This window comes from Oryctolagus cuniculus, chromosome 21, assembly GCF_051225735.1.
Source record: "Oryctolagus cuniculus isolate XC-2025 breed Fujian yellow rabbit chromosome 21, ASM5122573v1, whole genome shotgun sequence".
In the NCBI taxonomy this organism is placed as follows: domain Eukaryota; kingdom Metazoa; phylum Chordata; class Mammalia; order Lagomorpha; family Leporidae; genus Oryctolagus; species Oryctolagus cuniculus.
Genome location: NC_142887.1, coordinates 19,880,323 through 19,898,908, shown reverse-complemented (window position 1 = coordinate 19,898,908; position 18,586 = coordinate 19,880,323). Strand labels below are relative to the sequence as shown.

General features: G+C 48.1%; 1 protein-coding gene across 18 annotated transcripts in view; it reads left to right on the top strand.

The window, feature by feature from the left end:
• CIT (citron rho-interacting serine/threonine kinase) overlaps window positions 1–18,586 on the top strand; it is a 180,927-nt gene that overhangs the window by 93,413 nt on the left and 68,928 nt on the right. For all 18 annotated transcript variants that reach the window (XM_051826609.3, XM_089323271.1, XM_089323270.1 and 15 more), the window contains 7 exons: window positions 108–227; window positions 5,696–5,866; window positions 6,527–6,577; window positions 7,095–7,148; window positions 10,744–10,884; window positions 12,763–12,888; window positions 15,968–16,063. In XM_051826609.3, the coding sequence (XP_051682569.3) occupies window positions 108–227; window positions 5,696–5,866; window positions 6,527–6,577; window positions 7,095–7,148; window positions 10,744–10,884; window positions 12,763–12,888; window positions 15,968–16,063 (759 nt within the window). The remainder of the gene's footprint in view (window positions 1–107; window positions 228–5,695; window positions 5,867–6,526; window positions 6,578–7,094; window positions 7,149–10,743; window positions 10,885–12,762; window positions 12,889–15,967; window positions 16,064–18,586) is intronic.

Genomic DNA, 18,586 nt, shown 5'->3' with positions numbered 1-18,586 from the left:
CTCACAGCCCTCTCGCTGTCTTTCTCTCTCTCGCTCTCTCTTAATGAACCTTTTCAAACAGAGCAGGCTCCACAGGGCATCCCTGTTAACATTTCTGCTTTCCGCAGAGCTTAAAGCGAAGTTTGGAGCAAGCGCGGATGGAGGTGTCCCAGGAGGATGACAAAGCACTGCAGCTTCTCCATGATATCAGGGAGCAGAGCCGGAAGCTCCAGGAGATCAAAGAGCAGGTATGGCCGCCGTTCCCCGGCCAGCTCAGACCGCGCGTCTCCGGAGAGACACGGGGGTGGGGGCAGCAAGGTATGTAGGTCATTCAGAAACTTCAGATGCCCTGTGATTTACATAAGTCGTGCTGTACTTGTTCCAGCTGCCTGTGAAGTCTGCACCCCATAACGTCTGATCCTCGTAAGAAAGATGTTGGCTTAGAGCAAGAGCAGGCAAACTGCAGCTGCCCGTGTGACAGATCTGGCCCACAGCTACAGATGCCCTTAAAATTGTTTAAGAGATGGATCCATCGATTGATGGATCCTATCTACTGGTTCACTCCCCACACTCCATGGTTGCCCTTCAGCTGGGACCGAAGCTGGGAGCTGGGAGCGTAGTGCAGGTCTCCCACGTGGGTGGCAGGGACCCAAGCCCGTGGGCCAGCACTGATGCCTCCCAGGGCCTGCACTCACAGGAAGCTGGCTTCAAGAGCCAGAGCCCGGCATCGACCCATGTGCTCCCGTGTGGGACCACGGGTGTCTGAACCACTAGGACTAATGCCTGCCCACCAGGGGTGGGTTTTTCATTTATAGATGATTGAGAGAAAAATTATCAAAAGACAAATAGTATTTTGTGATATGTGGAAGCTCTGTGAAATTGACATTTTAACATCTACCTCTCAGTTCTATGGGAACATGGCCACAGCGGCTTCCTGCCACAGAGCCAGGGCGAATGGTTCCTGCAGAGACTGGCAAGTCTGCGGAACTGGAGCCACTTGCTGCCAAACCTGCTACTGAAGGTTAACAGAGAAAATGCTTTTATGGCTTTTCTGGGGGGAAGCCAAGGCAATTCAGAATTTTACTTTTTTTTTTTTTTTTTAAGATTTATTGTATTTATTTCAAAGAGTTAGACAGCTAGAGACTTAGAGGGGTCGTCCATCTGCTGGTTCACTCCCCAGATGGCCTCAGTGGCTGGAGCTGAGCCAGTCTGAAGCCAGGAGCTTCTGCCAGGTCTCCCACCTTGGTGCAGGAGCCCAAGGACTTGGGTCATCCTCCGCTGCTTTCCCAGGCACATTAGCAGGGAGATGGATCAGAAGTGGAAAAGCCGGGCTTGAACTGGCATGCCCATATGGGGTGCTGGGACTTTAACTTGCTACACCACAGTGCTAGCCCCCAGAGTTTTAGCTCTGTACAGAAACATTCTAGAAGGAAAGTTCGTTGTTCAGGCCAAGTCCGAAGCAACATGGCATATCCGAGTGCAGAAAACTGGTTCCCTGTGGGTCCAGAAAAGAGAACGGGGACCTTTAAAAAGCCCACTCTACCCCCCCAACCCCCATTCTAAATGAGTCTTTTTTTTGTAGATGGCTCATTTTTATATTGCCTCATTGTTTCCTTTTTAGCATGGATTTTTCTGTCTTTTGAAGAAACTGTAAATAGAAACTTTAATGAAGCGATGGCAATGAGTAATTGGGGAGCTGAATGATCAGCTGCCAGGCAACTCTCATTCACTTCAAAAAACCTAATGGAAACACTGCTGGAAATGAACATTTTTGTCTCCGAGTAACACAAACTTGGCCATCTGGGTGGTGCTAATGTAAGAAACTCTTGCAAATAACTCCATCCTTGACTTACTCTTCAAAGTACGAGTTGCCGCCTTTGGGATTTTGTTGGCAAAATAAACGTATCGCCTTAATATTTTAAAGTGATGGGTTAATGTCCTCTCAAGAAACGTTATAAAGAGATGTGCATTGGACACTTGGCAAGTGGATCCCTGCGTGTGTGCACGGCACAGCACTATCCCTAGAGATCTGGAAGGGCACGTGCTCTTCGAATCTGCTCACAGGTGACTCCTGCTCCTTTTATCGACACCCGTTTTTCATCCTAGAAGTTACACGAGGGAGGGTTCTTTTTTTTTTTTTTTAAACCCTCCCACGGGTTCAATGTGTTTGGAAATTTACTTTTGGTGACTTCCCGGGGAAATGAAAGCTGTCTTTGGCCACCAGAGGGAGCAGCTGGGGTCCCATAGAAACCGAATCCCATAGAAACTGAAATGATCAGGGCATTTTGCAGAGGTCCACGCTGATGGTTGGGTTCAAAGTGGTGTCTTCTATGGTTCATCTCCCAGCTGGCAAGCATGTGGCGTTTCAGATTTAAGGACCACCAGAAGTTCCGCTTAGGGGGCAAAGAAAGCTTCTTGGATTTTATTTCTTAAATGAGAAGGATCTATTCAGGGGCCCTGTGGGAGTCTCGGGGAGCGCAGGGGATCTGCAGACCTGGACAGAGTGTTAATGCTCGCAGCGCACCGATTCCACCCAGCTCTGGGACTTCTTCCCTGCTCTTCTCTCGAGAGCTGCCACTCAGCCACTCCCCATAGAGTCTTCGGATTTGGTTTAAAAGGACACCCGAGAGTCCTATGCGGTCGTTTGATTCCTACCCTTTTAACTGATTTTTCCTCATCCCCCCTCCTTAGGGAAGGGAAGCGAAGTGAGGGTAATGCCCAAGTTGCTGTGTCCCAGGGTTTGTGAGTGGCTAAGAGCATGTCTGTTCCCCCTCCCTCAAATTCTGAGGATCCACTTGGAATATCTGGCGTGGGTGGGACTCGGCTCTCGTCCCCAGCTCTCGCATCTGATCATGCCGCTCAGACTTGTGGGTCCCTCCATGCTGGGACAGGAAGACAGCTCTCGCTCTCCCTCTCCCTCTCCTCTGTCTCGCTCTCCTCTCTCTCTTCTCCCTCCTTCCCCCCCCCCTCTCCCTCTCTCTCTGACCTGAATTCAGGAAAGAAAAGAGAGTCTGAGGGTACAACTTGCCGCAGCTCCTCCTCGTCTGCACAGCTTGGTGTCTGTGCCTGTGGGCAGGGCTGGTTTTTCCATTAGGCACAGTGGGCACAGGGGCCGTTAGACTCTTAGGGTCCCTTAAAATGTTTCCATTTTTTTTAATTAAAAAAGATTGAGCTTTTAGGCCAAAAAGTCACTTTTTATAGATAATATAAACATTTTTGCATTTATATTAATATATCATCACATGTAATTTGTTTTAAAAGATGTATTTATTTGAAAGGCAGAGTTACAGAGACAGAGGGAGAGATCTTCCATCCAGGTCTCCCCTCATCTGGGTCTCCCACGTGGGTCCAGGGGCCTAAGCACTTGGGCCATCTTCTGCTGTCTTCCCAGGCGCATTAGCAGGGCACTGGATTGGACGTGGAGCAGCCAGGTCATGACCCGGCGCCCATACAGGATGCTGGCTTCTTGGATAGCGGCTTCTCCCGCTGCGCCACAGTGTCATTTTCACAGAGGAAGGGGTCACGGAAGGCTCAGTTCCAAGAGCCATGAAAGTCACAATGGGGCCCTGGCTGAGGGGCCAGGACAGCGCCAGGCAGAGGGCGTCCTGTCTCCCCGTGGCTCTCACTCCCCCCGTGCGTTCCCACGACTGGGAGCTGGTTGTGAGATCTCTGTATCCTCTGCCTTCCCCTGCTTAGTGGCTACCAACCAGGGGAACCTGTGTGTCTCACCCTCCCCAGGGCTGGTCTTTGGGCAGGAGGGAGAGAAACGAGACCCTGCTCCAAGTCAGCCCCCTTCCCCCCGACCCCAGGGCCAAACTTTCTGCTAACACAGGGAGAGGTGTGGAAAACCGGTTTTTGTTAAGAGCCTTGCTTCCCCTTCAGTGTGGGCCGGGAGGATCTGCTTTTGCAGTGGAGTGAGAGGTCACCTTTGTACCCCGTCAGTAAATTACAATTTGTTGATTAAAAATTATGCTGGCATAATTATTTCCTGGGAGAACAGGTCTCAGAGATGTTACCGTATGCTGTTCACGTCAAAGACATCTCCACCCAGTCCCTTGTTCTTCTAATTGTCTCCCCACCCTACCCCACCCTACCCCACCCCGGGCGCCTTGGGTTAGAGACATGCTTATTCACAATTCTTACACTTAGCCCTGATCTTGCCGCAAAGAACATCTTCACACCTTGTCCAAAAAGCTCCCCAAACCATTGCCCGTTTCTTGTGGCAAATCCAGTCATGAATAGCCACAACCCAACTGTTCTGTTTTGCTTTTAAAAAGTTCCCTTTGGGAAAGAAGGGGCTGGCTTGGCTCACCGTCCAGGGTCGCGCGAGGGGACAAGTTTGCTCTTTCCCTGGCGCTTTTCTCACATTTGTCCAGAGCCAGAGTTTGGTGAGTCCTCCAGATTTCAGGGTGACTTGCAACGTTAAGTTCATCCTTCAGTTTTGGGCCCAGAAAAATTAATGGTGAGAAACTGACAATGATGATTTTCACCTTCCGGAATGCCTTCTACTGAGACTCCAATTACCCCCTTGCGCCGTCTGAAAGGTTAATTTTAAAAACTAGAACCATGTCTAATTGCCTTAGAGGCTCTTGACTTCCGAAGGACAAATCCGTAGAAGTGGCCACCCTTGGAGGAAACCCCCAGGAAGCAGTTTCTCTGCCAAGGGAACAGAATCCCTTTCGGCTGTCTTGTGTCGAAGTCTTAAGGCTCTGTGCATATTATGTGGTATCATTTGCTCAGAAGATTTTTAAAAATATTTTTAATTATAGTTTCTACTTTTTTCTGAAAAATTTTTTTTTTTTACTTGAAAGAAAGAGCAAGAGTGAGAGATGTCTTCTATTCATTCACTGGTTCACTTCCCAAATGCTTGCAACAGTCAGGGCTTGAAGCCAGGAACCCAGAACGCCATCAGGTTCTCCCACGTGGGTGGCAGGAACCCAGTTATTAGGCCGTGATCCACTGGCTCCCGGGAAGCATTAGCAGAAAGCTGGATCAGAAGCAGAGGAGCCGGGACTCAAGCAGCATTCTGTTGAGGGCTGCAGGTGTCCTGCTACATGCAACACCCACTTCCAGGGTGTCTCATTATAGCACATGTGTTCCCTGTGGTTTCCTTATGATCCACGTTCTACATTCCGTTTCGAGACTGGCTGTTCTTTTCTCCTTCTTTCCCCAACACCACCCTCTTTGCGTACTTGGTGTCTCTTTCTGGGTCCATCTTTTTTTTTTTTTTTTTTCTGGTGAAATATTTGTTTTATTGATTTGAAAGGCTTGCATGTATGCACACACACACACACACACACACACCCTACCTGCTGGTTCATTTTCAAAGTCCTACAACATCCAGGGCTGGGTGAGGAGTACCGCTGGGGAGAGGGTGTCCTACAGGGTTGGCATGAAGCCAACTACTTGAGTCATCCACTCCTGCCTCCCAGGGTGCGCATTAGCTGGAAGCTGGAATTGGAAGTGGACATGAGACTTGACCCCAGGGACTCGGATATGGGAGGCAGATGTCCCAGGCAGCATCTTAATTGTTGCATCAAACGCCCGTCCCGTGGCTCCATCTTTTCTACTCCACGTCTCCCGGGGCTTCTAGATCTGTTCTTTGCCAATCTCTCCTCCAAGTGCGCCTTCCCATGGTGGCCGGTGTTCTTCCCTCTCCACTGCCTCTTCTGTTGGGAAGTCTAAGTTCCCCTTTATTCCACTGCCCGTGCTTTAGGAGTACCAGGCTCAGGTGGAGGAGATGAGGTTGATGATGAATCAGTTGGAAGAGGACCTCGTGTCTGCGAGACGACGCAGTGACCTCTACGAATCCGAGCTGAGAGAGTCTCGGCTCGCCGCCGAGGAGTTCAAGCGGAAAGCGACAGAGTGCCAGCACAAACTGATGAAGGTAGTCTACCCCCAGGAGGGCGCCTGTGGGTGCAGCGATGGGTGAGCTTAGCAGGAGCACAGGTCGGAGAGATTATGGGGCACCTTGGGAAGCGCATGGTCGTTATGTGTGGAAGATAAGGTTCTTATCATTTATGATTATTATTTTGATTCCAGAGAGCAGGAAAGTATACCAGGTAGAGTTGTCTATAGACTTTTAGGTTGTTAGTTTTTCCCAGTATGTCGTATCCTTTTCAACTGACTATTTGTACATATTTATGTACGTACTATGGTAATTCAATGTTCGTATTCAGTGTGTGAAGATCCTACCAAGTTAGTTAGCGTTTCCATCCCTTTAAACATTTAACAAAGGTTTTGGGATGAGCATGTTTAATAACAACGGAGCATGTTTATGGGGTGCAGTGCAACATTTCAATACCTGTGTGCAGCGCGTGCTGATCAAATCAGGGACATTCACGTTTCCTCTGTTTGTCATTACCTTGTAATTGGAGCCTTCCAGCTCCTCTCTTTTATTCCGAGAAAAGTATGAAATGCTGTTGTGAACTACAGTCACCCGCCATGTTATTTGACACTAGGAACAGAATCCTTCCATCTACCTCTGGTTTGGTGCCTGTATCCAGCTCCCTGTAACCCTCTGCTGTTACCTTTTCCTTCCTTACAGGCTAAGGATCAAGGGAAGCCTGAAGTGGGTGAATATTCCAAACTGGAGAAGGTACATTTTCCATGATTGGCTTTGCCGCTGTGGGTGCTTTTTTTTTTAAGTATTGCTATCAGTGGCCAGTCATTGATTAAGAATATGCTTGCAACGCCTTGAGAAGTGTCTTCCAGGCTTATTTTGAGGGTCCACCTCTGGGTGAGCACATTGACCGTTAGCTGTGGTTCTAAAAGAGCTAGATGCCATGTTTTGTCCTGCCTGCCCATGATCATCCATAAACACAGCTGCTTAATAACACAGGGAGATTCTGATGGAGGGGTGGGGCGACTTGGACTCTCTGTTTGCCATTTCTGTGTTGCTGGTCTTAGAGAAATAGCATGGAGACTTGCACTGCACTGAGACAGCCCCATCTCCCGTGAAAGGCCATCATTCCTCTTCTCATCCTCTCCTTGAGTAGGTTCTGGAAAAGAACACAGGGAGACCCCAGTAAAACCTCAAGAACGTAGGACTGCACTCAGTGTAGCAAGACTTTAATGCTGATTTGCCTTTTGCCTTATTTCCTGGGATTTTACAGATCAATGCTGAACAGCAGCTCAAAATTCAGGAACTCCAAGAGAAGCTGGAGAAGGTAAGCCCGAGGGGGCGTTTCGCGAGCTCCATCCCCATTCCCAGATTCTTTGCCTGGTCCTAGAGCACTAGTGACAAAAGACACAGAATTACTCATCCAGTGCCAAGGGAAAGGAAGGGGGAGTGAGCCATTACCTGAAAATATCAGAGTTCTGAATATGCTTTCTCCTTTTGAGATGTGTCAGCAGTGTTTATTTTTAAAAACTCTCAAGTAAAAGTTCTAATTATACTACACTAGAACCCAAGAGGCTGGTTTCTCTCGCCTTGTGGGGCCAGGCTCCCTGAGTGGCACGTTTAGAAGAGAGGCGTGGGCCATCCACCACCCATGCTGTGTCCATCAGTAGTGGATGCTTGGAGGTTCTGTGGTGTTGTCAAGTGCAGGGGGAGGAGGAGGGCTGAGTTCACAGCATTCTGCAGTTTGTGCTAGGACCCTCCTGGCATTTTTAATTAAAAAAAATTATCCCCCCCCCCTCATTGACAAATAAAATTGTGAATTGATTGACAAATACAATATATATTTCCAGTATACATTGTGATGCATTGATATATATGTGTGTATATGTACATATATATGCACTGGTACACTATGGAATGATTAACCAAGCTGATTATTAGCACGTTGGTCACCTCATGTGCTCAACCATTGGTGTGGGTGTGGTGAGAATACTACAGATCTGATCTTCGCAGTTTTCAAGTTGTCCCTTCAGTTGGACCCGGGAAATGCTTAACGACAGGGCTGGAATGAGTGTGGTTATGGGATGTGTCTTATCAAGCGTGTCTATGAATGGTTTAATGTGAGGATACTACAGAAAGCTCATAGGAACAGACATGAAAAGTTGAGTTTAATTTGATGCAGACAACTTTGGAAATCCACGCATAAGTTTTTTCTTTCTTTCATTCCTTTTGTTTAAAACCAGACTTATACTAAGAGAGAAAGAGACAGAGAAAGAGACTGAGAGGTCTTCCATCCGCTGCTCACTCCTGAAGTGGCCCAATAGCCAGGGCTGGGCCAGGCTAAAGCCAGGAGCTTCTTCTGGGTCTCCCACGTGGATGCAGGGGCCCAAGCACTTGGCTCATCTTCCACTGCTTTCCCAGGCCATAGCAGAGAGCTGGATTGGAAGTGGAGCAGCTGGGACTCACCTTGAGCCCATATGTGATGCTGGCGACACAGGCAGCGGCCCCATGCATAGTTTTTCATAATCCATATTTCCATGAAGACCCCTTATAGAATCTCTTCTCATTTTTTTCTTCCCTTTTTTTTTTTTTTTAAATTGTGCTAAAAGCCGGGCAATGTTAATTACCCTCTTAGCCCTATTTGCTCGTGTAGTTCAGTGGTGCTGAGTACATTTGCACTGTTGGGGAATGGATGCCTGGAACATTCCACATTGTGACAGTGAAACTCAGTACCCAGCAAACACCAGTCCCTCCCTGCTCTCGCTCTCGCCCCAGCTCTGGTAGCTCCCTTTCTACTTTCTGCTTGTATGGTGTTGACTGTTTAGATAGCACCCAGGAGGGCAGTCACGTAGTATTCACCTTCTGTGACTGGCTTCCTTAACCCGACATGCTGTCCTGAAGTTCCATTCATGTAGCACCTGTATTGGAATCGCCTTCCTTTTCGAAACTGAATCGCGTGGCATTGTATGGATCACCCTCATTTCTTTACCCCTCCCTGTCCCCTCCTTTCAAAACATTTATTTTCATTTATTTGAAAGGCAGAGAGAGAGAGAGAGGTAGAGGTGGAGACTTCCCATCTGCTGATTCATCCCCCAAATGCCTGAAGCAGCCAGGGCCTGGGCCATGCTGGAGCCAGGGGCCAGGAGCTGCATCCCGGTCTCCCACGTGGGCGACAGGAACTCATCAACTTGAGGCATGACCTGTGGTCTCCCCCAGCCTGCATTAACAGGAAGCTGGAACTGGAAGCAGGTTGGGTCTTGAACCCAGACATTCTGAGGGCAGTATATAAAACATAGTGTCACTGTAGGATGTATCACTATTGTGGCATTTATATTGTTTCAGTTTTTAAGTTAATTAAGCTTAAGCTTAAAAATTAGTGTGTTGAAATAACCTAAATTTAACTTCGCTAAATTAACAATGAAATTTTAAACACTGATTTTCAGCCACATTGCAAGGACTGAGTGGCCGCGTGTGGCTGGTGCTCTCACGTGGGACAATGCAGGTCTCGGACTTCTCTTGTAGTTCTCATTCATTCTTTTGAGAAGTTAGCATCAAAGCCAGTGAGTGTGAGTCCTCCGTCTCAGAACTCAGATCTTCGCCGAAGTGCCGCGAGAGCTGCAGTGAAGACGCGAACAGAAATTTGCAAATACAAAACTCGCTTTAAGAGGCTCAGCTGTTTTTTTTTAGAAAGACATGGATTTGTGAATGATCACAACACCCTGTTGTGTACTTTGAAAGGTATTTGTTTGCAAAAAGAAAAAGTTTAAATGATAGCTTTGGTCTTTTTTTTTTTTTTTTTCTTTTTTGACAGGCAGAGTGGACAGTGAGAGAGAGAGAGAGAGAGAGAAAGGTCTTCCTTTGCCGCTGGTTCACCCTCCAATGGCCGCCGCGGCTGGCGCACTGCGCTGATCCAAAGCCAGGAGCCAGGTGTTTCTCCTGGTCTCCCATGCGGGTGCAGGGCCCAAGCACTTGAGCCATCCTCCACTGCCCTCCCGGGCCACAGCAGAGCTGGCCTGGAAGAGGGGCAACCGGGACAGAATCCGGCGCCCCAACCGGGACTAGAACCCGGTGTGCCGGCGCCACAGGTTGAGGATTAGCCTAGTGAGCTGTGGCGCCGGCCATAGCTTTGGTCTTACTTTCTTGTAAATGCACCACACATTTTCCCTTGCATGACTAGCAAATGAGAGAATTAAAATAAGGAAAGTGAGCACGCAGAGGTTCCTGCAGTAGTTCCTGGGTGGCAGTCCACGTAGACCTGTTCATTTGCATTTGCTGCACCGCATCCGATTGATCGAAGATGCTAATGATTGTCACGTACAACACTCTCGCCTGTACCACAGAAAGAAAAGCACACCCGCTGTGATCACAGAGTGCATGCCTAAGCCAGTGCTGCTTTGAAGGAAACGCACCCTCAGATTAGACCAGAGGCAGAGCAGAGCCAGCGCCTCCACGCTGCGCAGAGCAGGTGCTGCGTGTGAACTCAGGGTACTGCTTTTCCCACTTAGGACAGCATCACTATCTTTTTTTTTTTTTAAAGATGTATTTATTTATTTGAAAGTCAAAGTTACACAGAGAGAAGGAGAGGCAGAGAGAGAGAGGTCTTCCATCCGCTGGTTCACTCCCCAATTAGACACAATGGCTGGAGCCGCACTGATCTAAAGCCAGGAGTGAGGAGCTTCCTCTGGGTCTCCCATGCAGGTGCAGAGGCCTGAGGACTTGGGTCATCTTCTACTGCTTTCCCAGGCCACAGCAGAGAGCTGGATCAGAAGTGGAGCAGCCGAGTCTCGAACCGGTGCCCACATGGGATGCTGGCACTGCAGGTGGTGGCTTTACTCGCTACACCACAGCGCTGGCCCCGTCGTCACCATCTTTTTGAAGTGAGTAAGCTTGGGCATCATCTTGTGTTCTCGCTGTCCTTGTAGGCTGTCAAAGCCAGCACAGAGGCCACCGAGCTGCTGCAGAACATCCGGCAGGCAAAGGAGCGCGCCGAGAGGGAGCTGGAGAAGCTGCAGAACCGGGAGGACTCTTCCGAAGGCATCAGAAAGAAGCTGGTGGAAGCCGAGGTGAGCAGGGGCCCCTGGCCCACGCCTGACTGACCCTGGGCCCCGGCGTGGCCGAGCATGCCTGACCTTGAGACCACAGCTGGCCTTTGGCTGTGCCCAGGGAAAGAAACCGCGAAGCCGTCACTTGCTGATGTTTGGCCAAGCTTTTCCTTCTGAAGGTCCCTTTGAAACTCGAGAGCCTTGGAAACAGCTCCCCCGAGGCGGAAGCAGGATCTGCCGTGGCAGCTTCAAGCGGAGAGCCCTCCCTCGCTGTTTGTTTCCCGCTGGCCTGCAGTCACCTGGGAGGGTCTGTTTTCTGCAGGGGACCGTGACTCCATCTCTGCGCGCCGCCTTCTCCTTCCTCTGTCTTCCCTGGCCCCTGCCCACCCCCACACTGCCGATCACATTGGTTCTTAAGGCTGTCCCCGTCCATCTGCGTGTCACGACTCTCGGAGCTACACTTTTGGGCCTCCTCTCGCCTTCAAATTCTTTGTTGTTGTTGTTGTTGTTGTTAATTGTTGAAATCATTGATACAATAATTATACCAGAAATACACAAGTGCCTTTTCGTTGTCAGAACAAACAAAAAGGAAACAAAAACCTAAAGCAAAACAGAAGAAAATAGAGTAAAAAGTGACACTTGCCCCTTACTCCTCCCTGCCTCCCCCACCCCTCGGTGTTGGCCTGCAGAATGGGTGGAGCTCAGTTGATCTCACCGTCTTCCTGTTGCTGGGTCATTTGCTTTTGCCTATCATGGTCTTGGCGTGAACCTTCTGGAATATGATTCTGTGGGGCCATCCTCACCCCCCACTCCCGGCTGCATTTTCCACTGCTCGCCTGTAACCCCAGCTGGGTGTCTGAACAGTGCATCAGATTTGGAATGGACTCGGTACCTTTTCCCCCAAGCCTGGCCTCTTTCCTCAGGGTCCCAGTCTGGTCGGGGCCACCAGCATCCGTTTGGTCACCCTAGGCGTGAAGGCTTGGCAAACTCAGCTTGTCCTGACCCTGGAGTCGCTGCTCACCCAGTCCTGTAAACACGCTTTGCTCTCTCCTGCATCCCCGGCCTGTCATTTTTGTAGCCTGTCCCGGCCCCTTTCCTCTTAGCTGAGCAAACATAGTGCTTTATTGACCTTTTGTTTCCATCCAGTCTTTCCTTCCTCCCAGCTAGCTCACACAGTGTAAGTTTCCTGGGCCCTACACACCTTGTGCGCCATCCCAAACCTACATCTGTGTATCCTACGTGCACCCCAGAACCTGGTACGGGAGACTCAACCATTTGACCCATAAATGCTACCATTCCACCTGCTTGCCCAGCTGACAAATGGCTGTATGGCCATTCTGGACTCTACTGAGAACGCAAACTGGCTCCTGACCACCTCCGTGATTTTGCAAATGTGCCCGCCTCCTTGTGAAATGCCCTCCACCCTCCCTGCCTCAAAGGGCCCTACGCAGTCTCCGGAGCTCCCACCTCTGTGCCTCCTCCACTTGACCGATCTGCTAAAAGCACTCCTCCCCGCCCGCCGCCTCCCACCTCCCCGGGTGCCTGTTTGCCTCATGGTTCTTCCCCCTCTTAACCTATAACGTGTGTGTTTGTGTTTGTCTTATCTTTCCCAAGGGCAGGAACTATGCCATCTTCCTCTCTTTTTCCCGTGATGCCTAGCGGGGTGCTTTGCAGATAGTAGGTGCTTGGTAAATATTTGAATGAATGAATGCACTCTTGTAACCTACACAACTGAGTCCCTGAACCATAGCATCTTAACTTCCTCCGCCGTTGCTTTGGGTGCCTGACACTTGTCTTCCCGACTCGAACGTTTGCTTCCTGGGGACTCTGCCTCGGTGCAGGTGTTGTGCCCGTAGCAGTTACGCCATTAAAACTCTCTGATTGATTCACGATCTACAGGAACGCCGCCATTCTCTGGAGAACAAGGTTAAGAGGCTAGAGACCATGGAGCGTAGAGAAAACAGACTGAAGGATGACATCCAGACAAAATCCCAACAGATCCAGCAGATGGCTGATAAAATCCTGGTGAGCAGGAGCGGAGGTTGACGAGTTCAAAGACAACAGGTTAGAGGTTGCCAAGGGAAGGGGGTAAGGAGGAGAACTAATTGTCACAGCAGGGGAGGTGCCGCCCCGTAGGTGAGCGGAGGGAGCCACCTCGTAGGATAGCACGGATAACCGAACACTGGACATTTCAGCACTGGAAACAGACCTCTAAGTAGTATTTTTTTGCTCGGTTTGCTACTGCCTGGCATTTTTTTTAGTAGAATGTGCATCTTTCATTTTCGATCCATTTTTGTGGGTGCGTCTACCTACTTCTCTCAGCGGAGCTTTGTAGGGTCATTAACTTTGCAATTTTAAAAGCTATAGGGGTTTGGACCTTTAAGACTGAAACCTGGGTTCTTGCTTTTAGAGAAGAAAGAAATTAGTCACACAGGATTGTTTTTCTCCGAGTAGTATTTGTCATAGGTCCACCTTCACCCACTCGCTTTCTCTGCTACACTTGGTTATTGCTTGTTTCCCTCTCCCTAGTGGAGCGGGTCTTGTTTCTGGGTTTGTGATGGTCCTGACTCGGTCTTGGGCGCTGGTGACCAGGTTGGCGGCAGGGATGCCTGGGTTGCACTGGTGGACGCGCTGCAGTTTTGCCCTGCCAGGGTGGAAGGTGGCCCCTTTGAAGGGCTCTGCTTGGATCTCAGTGCAAAGCCCGAGATCTGATGTCACGTTTGAGAGACTTAGTGATGACTGGCGTCCATTCCTAAGCCGCCCCACCCCCTCACCACCCCTAGGAGAGGCTCTGAAGTAGTTGGCCCTTTCTCCCCACCATAAGGAGGGGAGGTGGTGAGCAGGCCGCTTCATCTCTCTCTCTCTTTGCATCACTTGTGGGAAATGAGTCACTGTTAACTGTGCAGACTCAGGAATGGCCAGCTTACAGGCCTAGGCAGCACTTAATACCACACCAAACCTGAGCCTTTCCAAACAGTGCATTTCTCTGCGTAGATTTGTAAATATATGGAAGTTCTTGAACAAACGGAGAAAAGAGGAATCAGTTAAGTTGTTTTGCTTTGACACCCAGTCTTCATGTATATGTCTGCACAGAAAGACAAATGTGACTGTTAGTCTACTCTATCTGTTCTCTTGTTCCGTCATCAAAGTTTCTCTTGGCTATTGTCAAGTGTGTCGATTTTATTGTAAGTAAAAATTAGACCTCACTGAGATCCCACCACCACTATCCCTTGCTTGGTACAAATGAAGTGATTAACTCTCTTGTGGTTGCAAAGTGTCTCTCTGTTTAATGGTGATGTGTTCATTCATTCATTCAACAAATATTTAATGAGCTTCTACTATGTGCCAGGCACTGTTCCAGGAGCTGGAAATATAGCAGCAAACAGCAGTATTTGCATAACCACAATGAAGGATTGATCTCCTACATATAGAAAAGAGATGTTTAAAAAATGACAACAACAACAAAAAATGCCAAACCATCCAGAAGTCAGGCTGCAGAATATCTGCTTTCCTAAGGTTCCCTTGTCACTGCAACACAGGAGGGTGGAGTTCTGTGTTCACGGGTTATGCGTTGTCAATGCCTGCTGGTATGCAGACCAGACGCCTTTATTTATCAGAACATACCTTTTGCTCAAGAGCCCCGTGCTCAGGCCACAGAGTCCTTAGGAGAAGGGCAGAGAGTGGTCCCGAACACCATTATGTAATGATGACGCTTGGAACAGATCCCAAAATGTCACCTGCTCTAGGGCAGCTTCCTTTCTGGTAAGAACTCTCAAAGGCGGGAATCGGGGCAGCGTGGCAGCAGCCGTCTGCTCTAACAGAGGAAGTCCTTGTAGGGCACCTTGTACGTGGGTCCACGTAGGCCCTTAAAGCACATTTTCATTAATTACAGTCCTGTTCACGTTCGACTTTTTTAAGATCACATCTGTTAGATTACAATAGGTTTTGTGCACCTGGCCTTTAAGCTCGACTACTTTAGTGGCCACCAAAGCAAAGCCAACGCTTGCAGTTTTTAGAATTTACCAAGCTGAATTGCTAATATTTTTTGTGCATGTGAATCTCAAAGTACTTTTTAAATCCCATTTTATGGACATATCCTCTATAGTTTCCTCATCCTTCAAAATTCTCATAATTGCTTCCACTTCAAAGAAAAATTTCATGATGGTATGAAGAGATGAAAACTTGGAGTGATGACTTTTGATCCTGGTAATTAACTAATGGGTCCAGATTCACGGGAATTAATGTAGATGCAGCTCCTTGTGCGTGTAGAGACTGTTTTAGTGAACTGAATGCTGCCTTTTAAAAGATCCGTTTATAATACTCTGGCAAATGAATTGGTATAATTTTCAAAAATGAATCACGATTTCATTTAAAAGCAGGAAACAAAGAACTGAGAGAACATTAAATCAGAGCCACTTGTGTTACTCCAAATTCTCTTCCCGTCTTTAACGTGAATGTGCATGCATTTCTACGTCACTACTATCGATGTGTTTTATGTTCAGCTCGGTTCCCGTTTGCACCGTGTCATATAGACATTATATTATGTACACATCTCTAGGTACTCCTGTGCTGTTCACACCAGTCAGTTAAAATAATCCCTCCAAAAAAGCACTACAGTCATGTCATAATGTTAGTTTTCCTTTTTAGCTAGGGTTCTTGAGCAATGCAAAATATTCTTTATCATCGCAATCAATCAAAGTTATTTTCTTGCTGAAGGCCATCATAGCAGTGGAAGTGACCCGAGACTCAAGATGCTAGTCAGGAGCTTTTGTGCTGCCCTAAACTTGGAAATGTTGCTTTGTTCCACGTATTTCTCTGTGCAAAGATGAAGAGCTGGCTTTGACCTGTCATGGTGACAAACTTCTGATCCCAGGCCTCACAGCCCACCAGCTGTGTGCATATCCGTGTGTGAACACTCGGACATGGAGAACCAGGGCCAAAGAACTGTGGTGATTTCCTTCCCAAGAACCTCAGGGCTAGAAATGGAGGAGCAGCTGCCTGCTACCCGTGGTGCTGTACCAAAGTCATGTTTCCTCTGAATGTCTAGCGTCTGCTGTGATGGCCTGCCCTTTGCACACCTAACCATCTGTTTTCCTATGTGCAGGAGCTGGAGGAGAAACACCGGGAAGCCCAGGTCTCAGCGCAGCACCTGGAAGTACACCTGAAACAGAAAGAGCAGCACTACGAGGAAAAAATCAAAGTAAAGACACTTTCTGATCTCCTCTGACGCCCCCCCGAGCGTGCCCAGCCCCCCTCTGTCCCTGGGTACTTTCAGCCACCTCCTGCTAGACTGAAGGACTTCGTGGGTAAATGCTGTCCTTCCTCCGTGGGGGGACGTTTCAAATCTGAAGTTTAAATTTGGTCATTAACTTTCTCAACTGCATCTTTATTTATTTATTTATTTATTTATTTATTTATTTTTTGCCCACTGTCATTTAGGTGATAGTCATTTAGATTGAGCCATGCATTCACCAGTTTTTGCGTAAAGAATATATATATATGTATGTGTATATATATATATATGTATGTATATATGTATATTTTTGGCATTTCAGACCTGAGCCTCTATTCCTGTTATTTAAAATGTACCCTTGAGAAGTGTCGTGTCCACTGGTAACAGGCTCTCTGGTTTTTTCTGAAAATGTGTTTATTTCACCCATTTTTTTTAAATGACTTATTTTGAAAGACAGAATTGCAGATAGAGAAAGGGAGAGACAGAGAAATCTTCCATCCATTGGTTCACTCCCCAAATGGCTGCAATGGCCAGGCGTGGGCCAGGCCAAAGCCAGGAGCCAGGAGCTTCTTCCAGGTTTCCCACATGGGTATAGGGGCCCAAGGACTTGGGCCATCTTCTACTGCTTTCCCAAGTGTGTTAGCAGGGAGTTGGATTAGAAGGGGAGCAGCTGGGACTCAAACTGGTGCCTACATGGGATGCCGGCACTGCAGATGGCAGCTAAGCCACAGCACTGGCCTCACAAATTCTTTCTTAGCTGTGTTTAATCTATTAGATCCATCCATTGAGTTTTTAACTTCAGTTATTGTGTTTTTTATTTCTAGGCATTTTAGTTGTTCTTTCCTGAGTTTATTAGATTATTCAAGACAGTAATTGCCTATTCTTTCCTTCATTTTCAAGTCTTTTACTTCTTTAGATGCATTAAGCATGATTGTGTTCAGATCTGTTTTTGCTCTGTTCTGTTGGTTCTTTGTTATGGTGTCTTTTTCTCTGTGTGTGCTTAGTGAGCTGTGTGTTTTCCTTGGAAAATTAATGATGGAAATTCTTTGAGGCCATGGGTACAAATGTGTGCCCATTTTGGGAGATGACCATGGGCTTTGATATCTTTCTCTTTTTGATCTTTGAAGCTATCAAAGCTGAAGCTTAAGTTCTTTCATTTCAGCAACTACCTCAGGTTAAAACAGCTTACTATCCTTACCTCTTCTTGCTTCTGTTTCCACTTAGATTTTGCTATGTGATTTCTTACTGTCTTGTCAGCTAGGTGCTTTTGAGAGAATGTTTACCATATTTTATCTATCATTTTAAATCATTTTCAGTTGAAGGGCGGGCCTGACACCTTGTCCAGTATATTATCAGAAATGGATATAGATGCCAGCCTATCAATTTTTTTTTTTTTTTTGACAGGCAGAGTGGATAGCAGGAGCCAGGTGCCTCTCCTAGTCTCCCATGGGGTGCAGGGCCCAAGCACTTGGGCCATCCTCCACTGCCTTCCCGGGCCACAGCAGAGAGCTGGACTGGAAGAGGGGCAACTGGGACAGAATCCGGCGCCCTGACCGGGACTAGAACCCGGTGTGCTGGCGCCGCTAGGTGGAGGATTAGCCTATTGAGCCGCGGTGCCGGCCTCAATTTCTTTTTAAAATCACATTATCATAAATTTCTACCAAGCCTTTCATTCATTGTTATATTCTTATATTCTTTTTTTTTTTTTTTTGGAAAGATTCATTTATTTATTTGAAAGGCAGAATGACAGAGATTCTAGTCCCTGGTTTGCTCCCCAAATGCCCACAGCAACTGGGGCTGGTCCAGGTCAAAGGCAGGAGCCTGGAACTCCATCTGGGGTGGCAGGGCCCAAGCACCTGGACCATCTTCCCCAGCTTCCCCCAGAACATTAGCAGGGAGCTGGATCAGAAGCAGAGCAGCTGAGACTCCAGCTGGCACTCCAGTGTGGGATACCTGTGTCACAAGTGCTGACTTAACCCACTGAGCCACACCATTGGCCCCCATTCTTCCACTCTTGGTAATCACAGGTTGGTCATTATATCTCAAACACTGTCACTTCCCCTTCCAATCAGACATTGAAGGAAGTTTTCAATGTCTGTGGTGATCTTAGAATCGGTTTGGTTGGAATTCTCAGAGGAGAGTGGTTCTTTAGTGAGACCAAACATTCAGAGGTTCTCACAGTGTCACTGCCATCACCTCCCTGGTACCTGCTTTTCTATATTTACTTATTATTTGTTTAAATGGTAGGAGTGTGCGTGCAGGTATGCTCCCCCTATCCACGGGCTCACTCTCCAGACTTTCTCAGAGCTAGATCTGAGCCAGGTCGAAGCTGTGAGCTGGGAACTCAGTCTTTCTTCCAAACCAGTGGCAGGTACTCAAGTGCTGGAGCCATCACCCGCTGCCTGCCAGGCTGTGCGTTAGCAGGAAGCTGGGGTCAGGAGCAGGGTTGGGACTGGAGCCCAGGACCTCCAGCAGGAGAAGACCCATCCC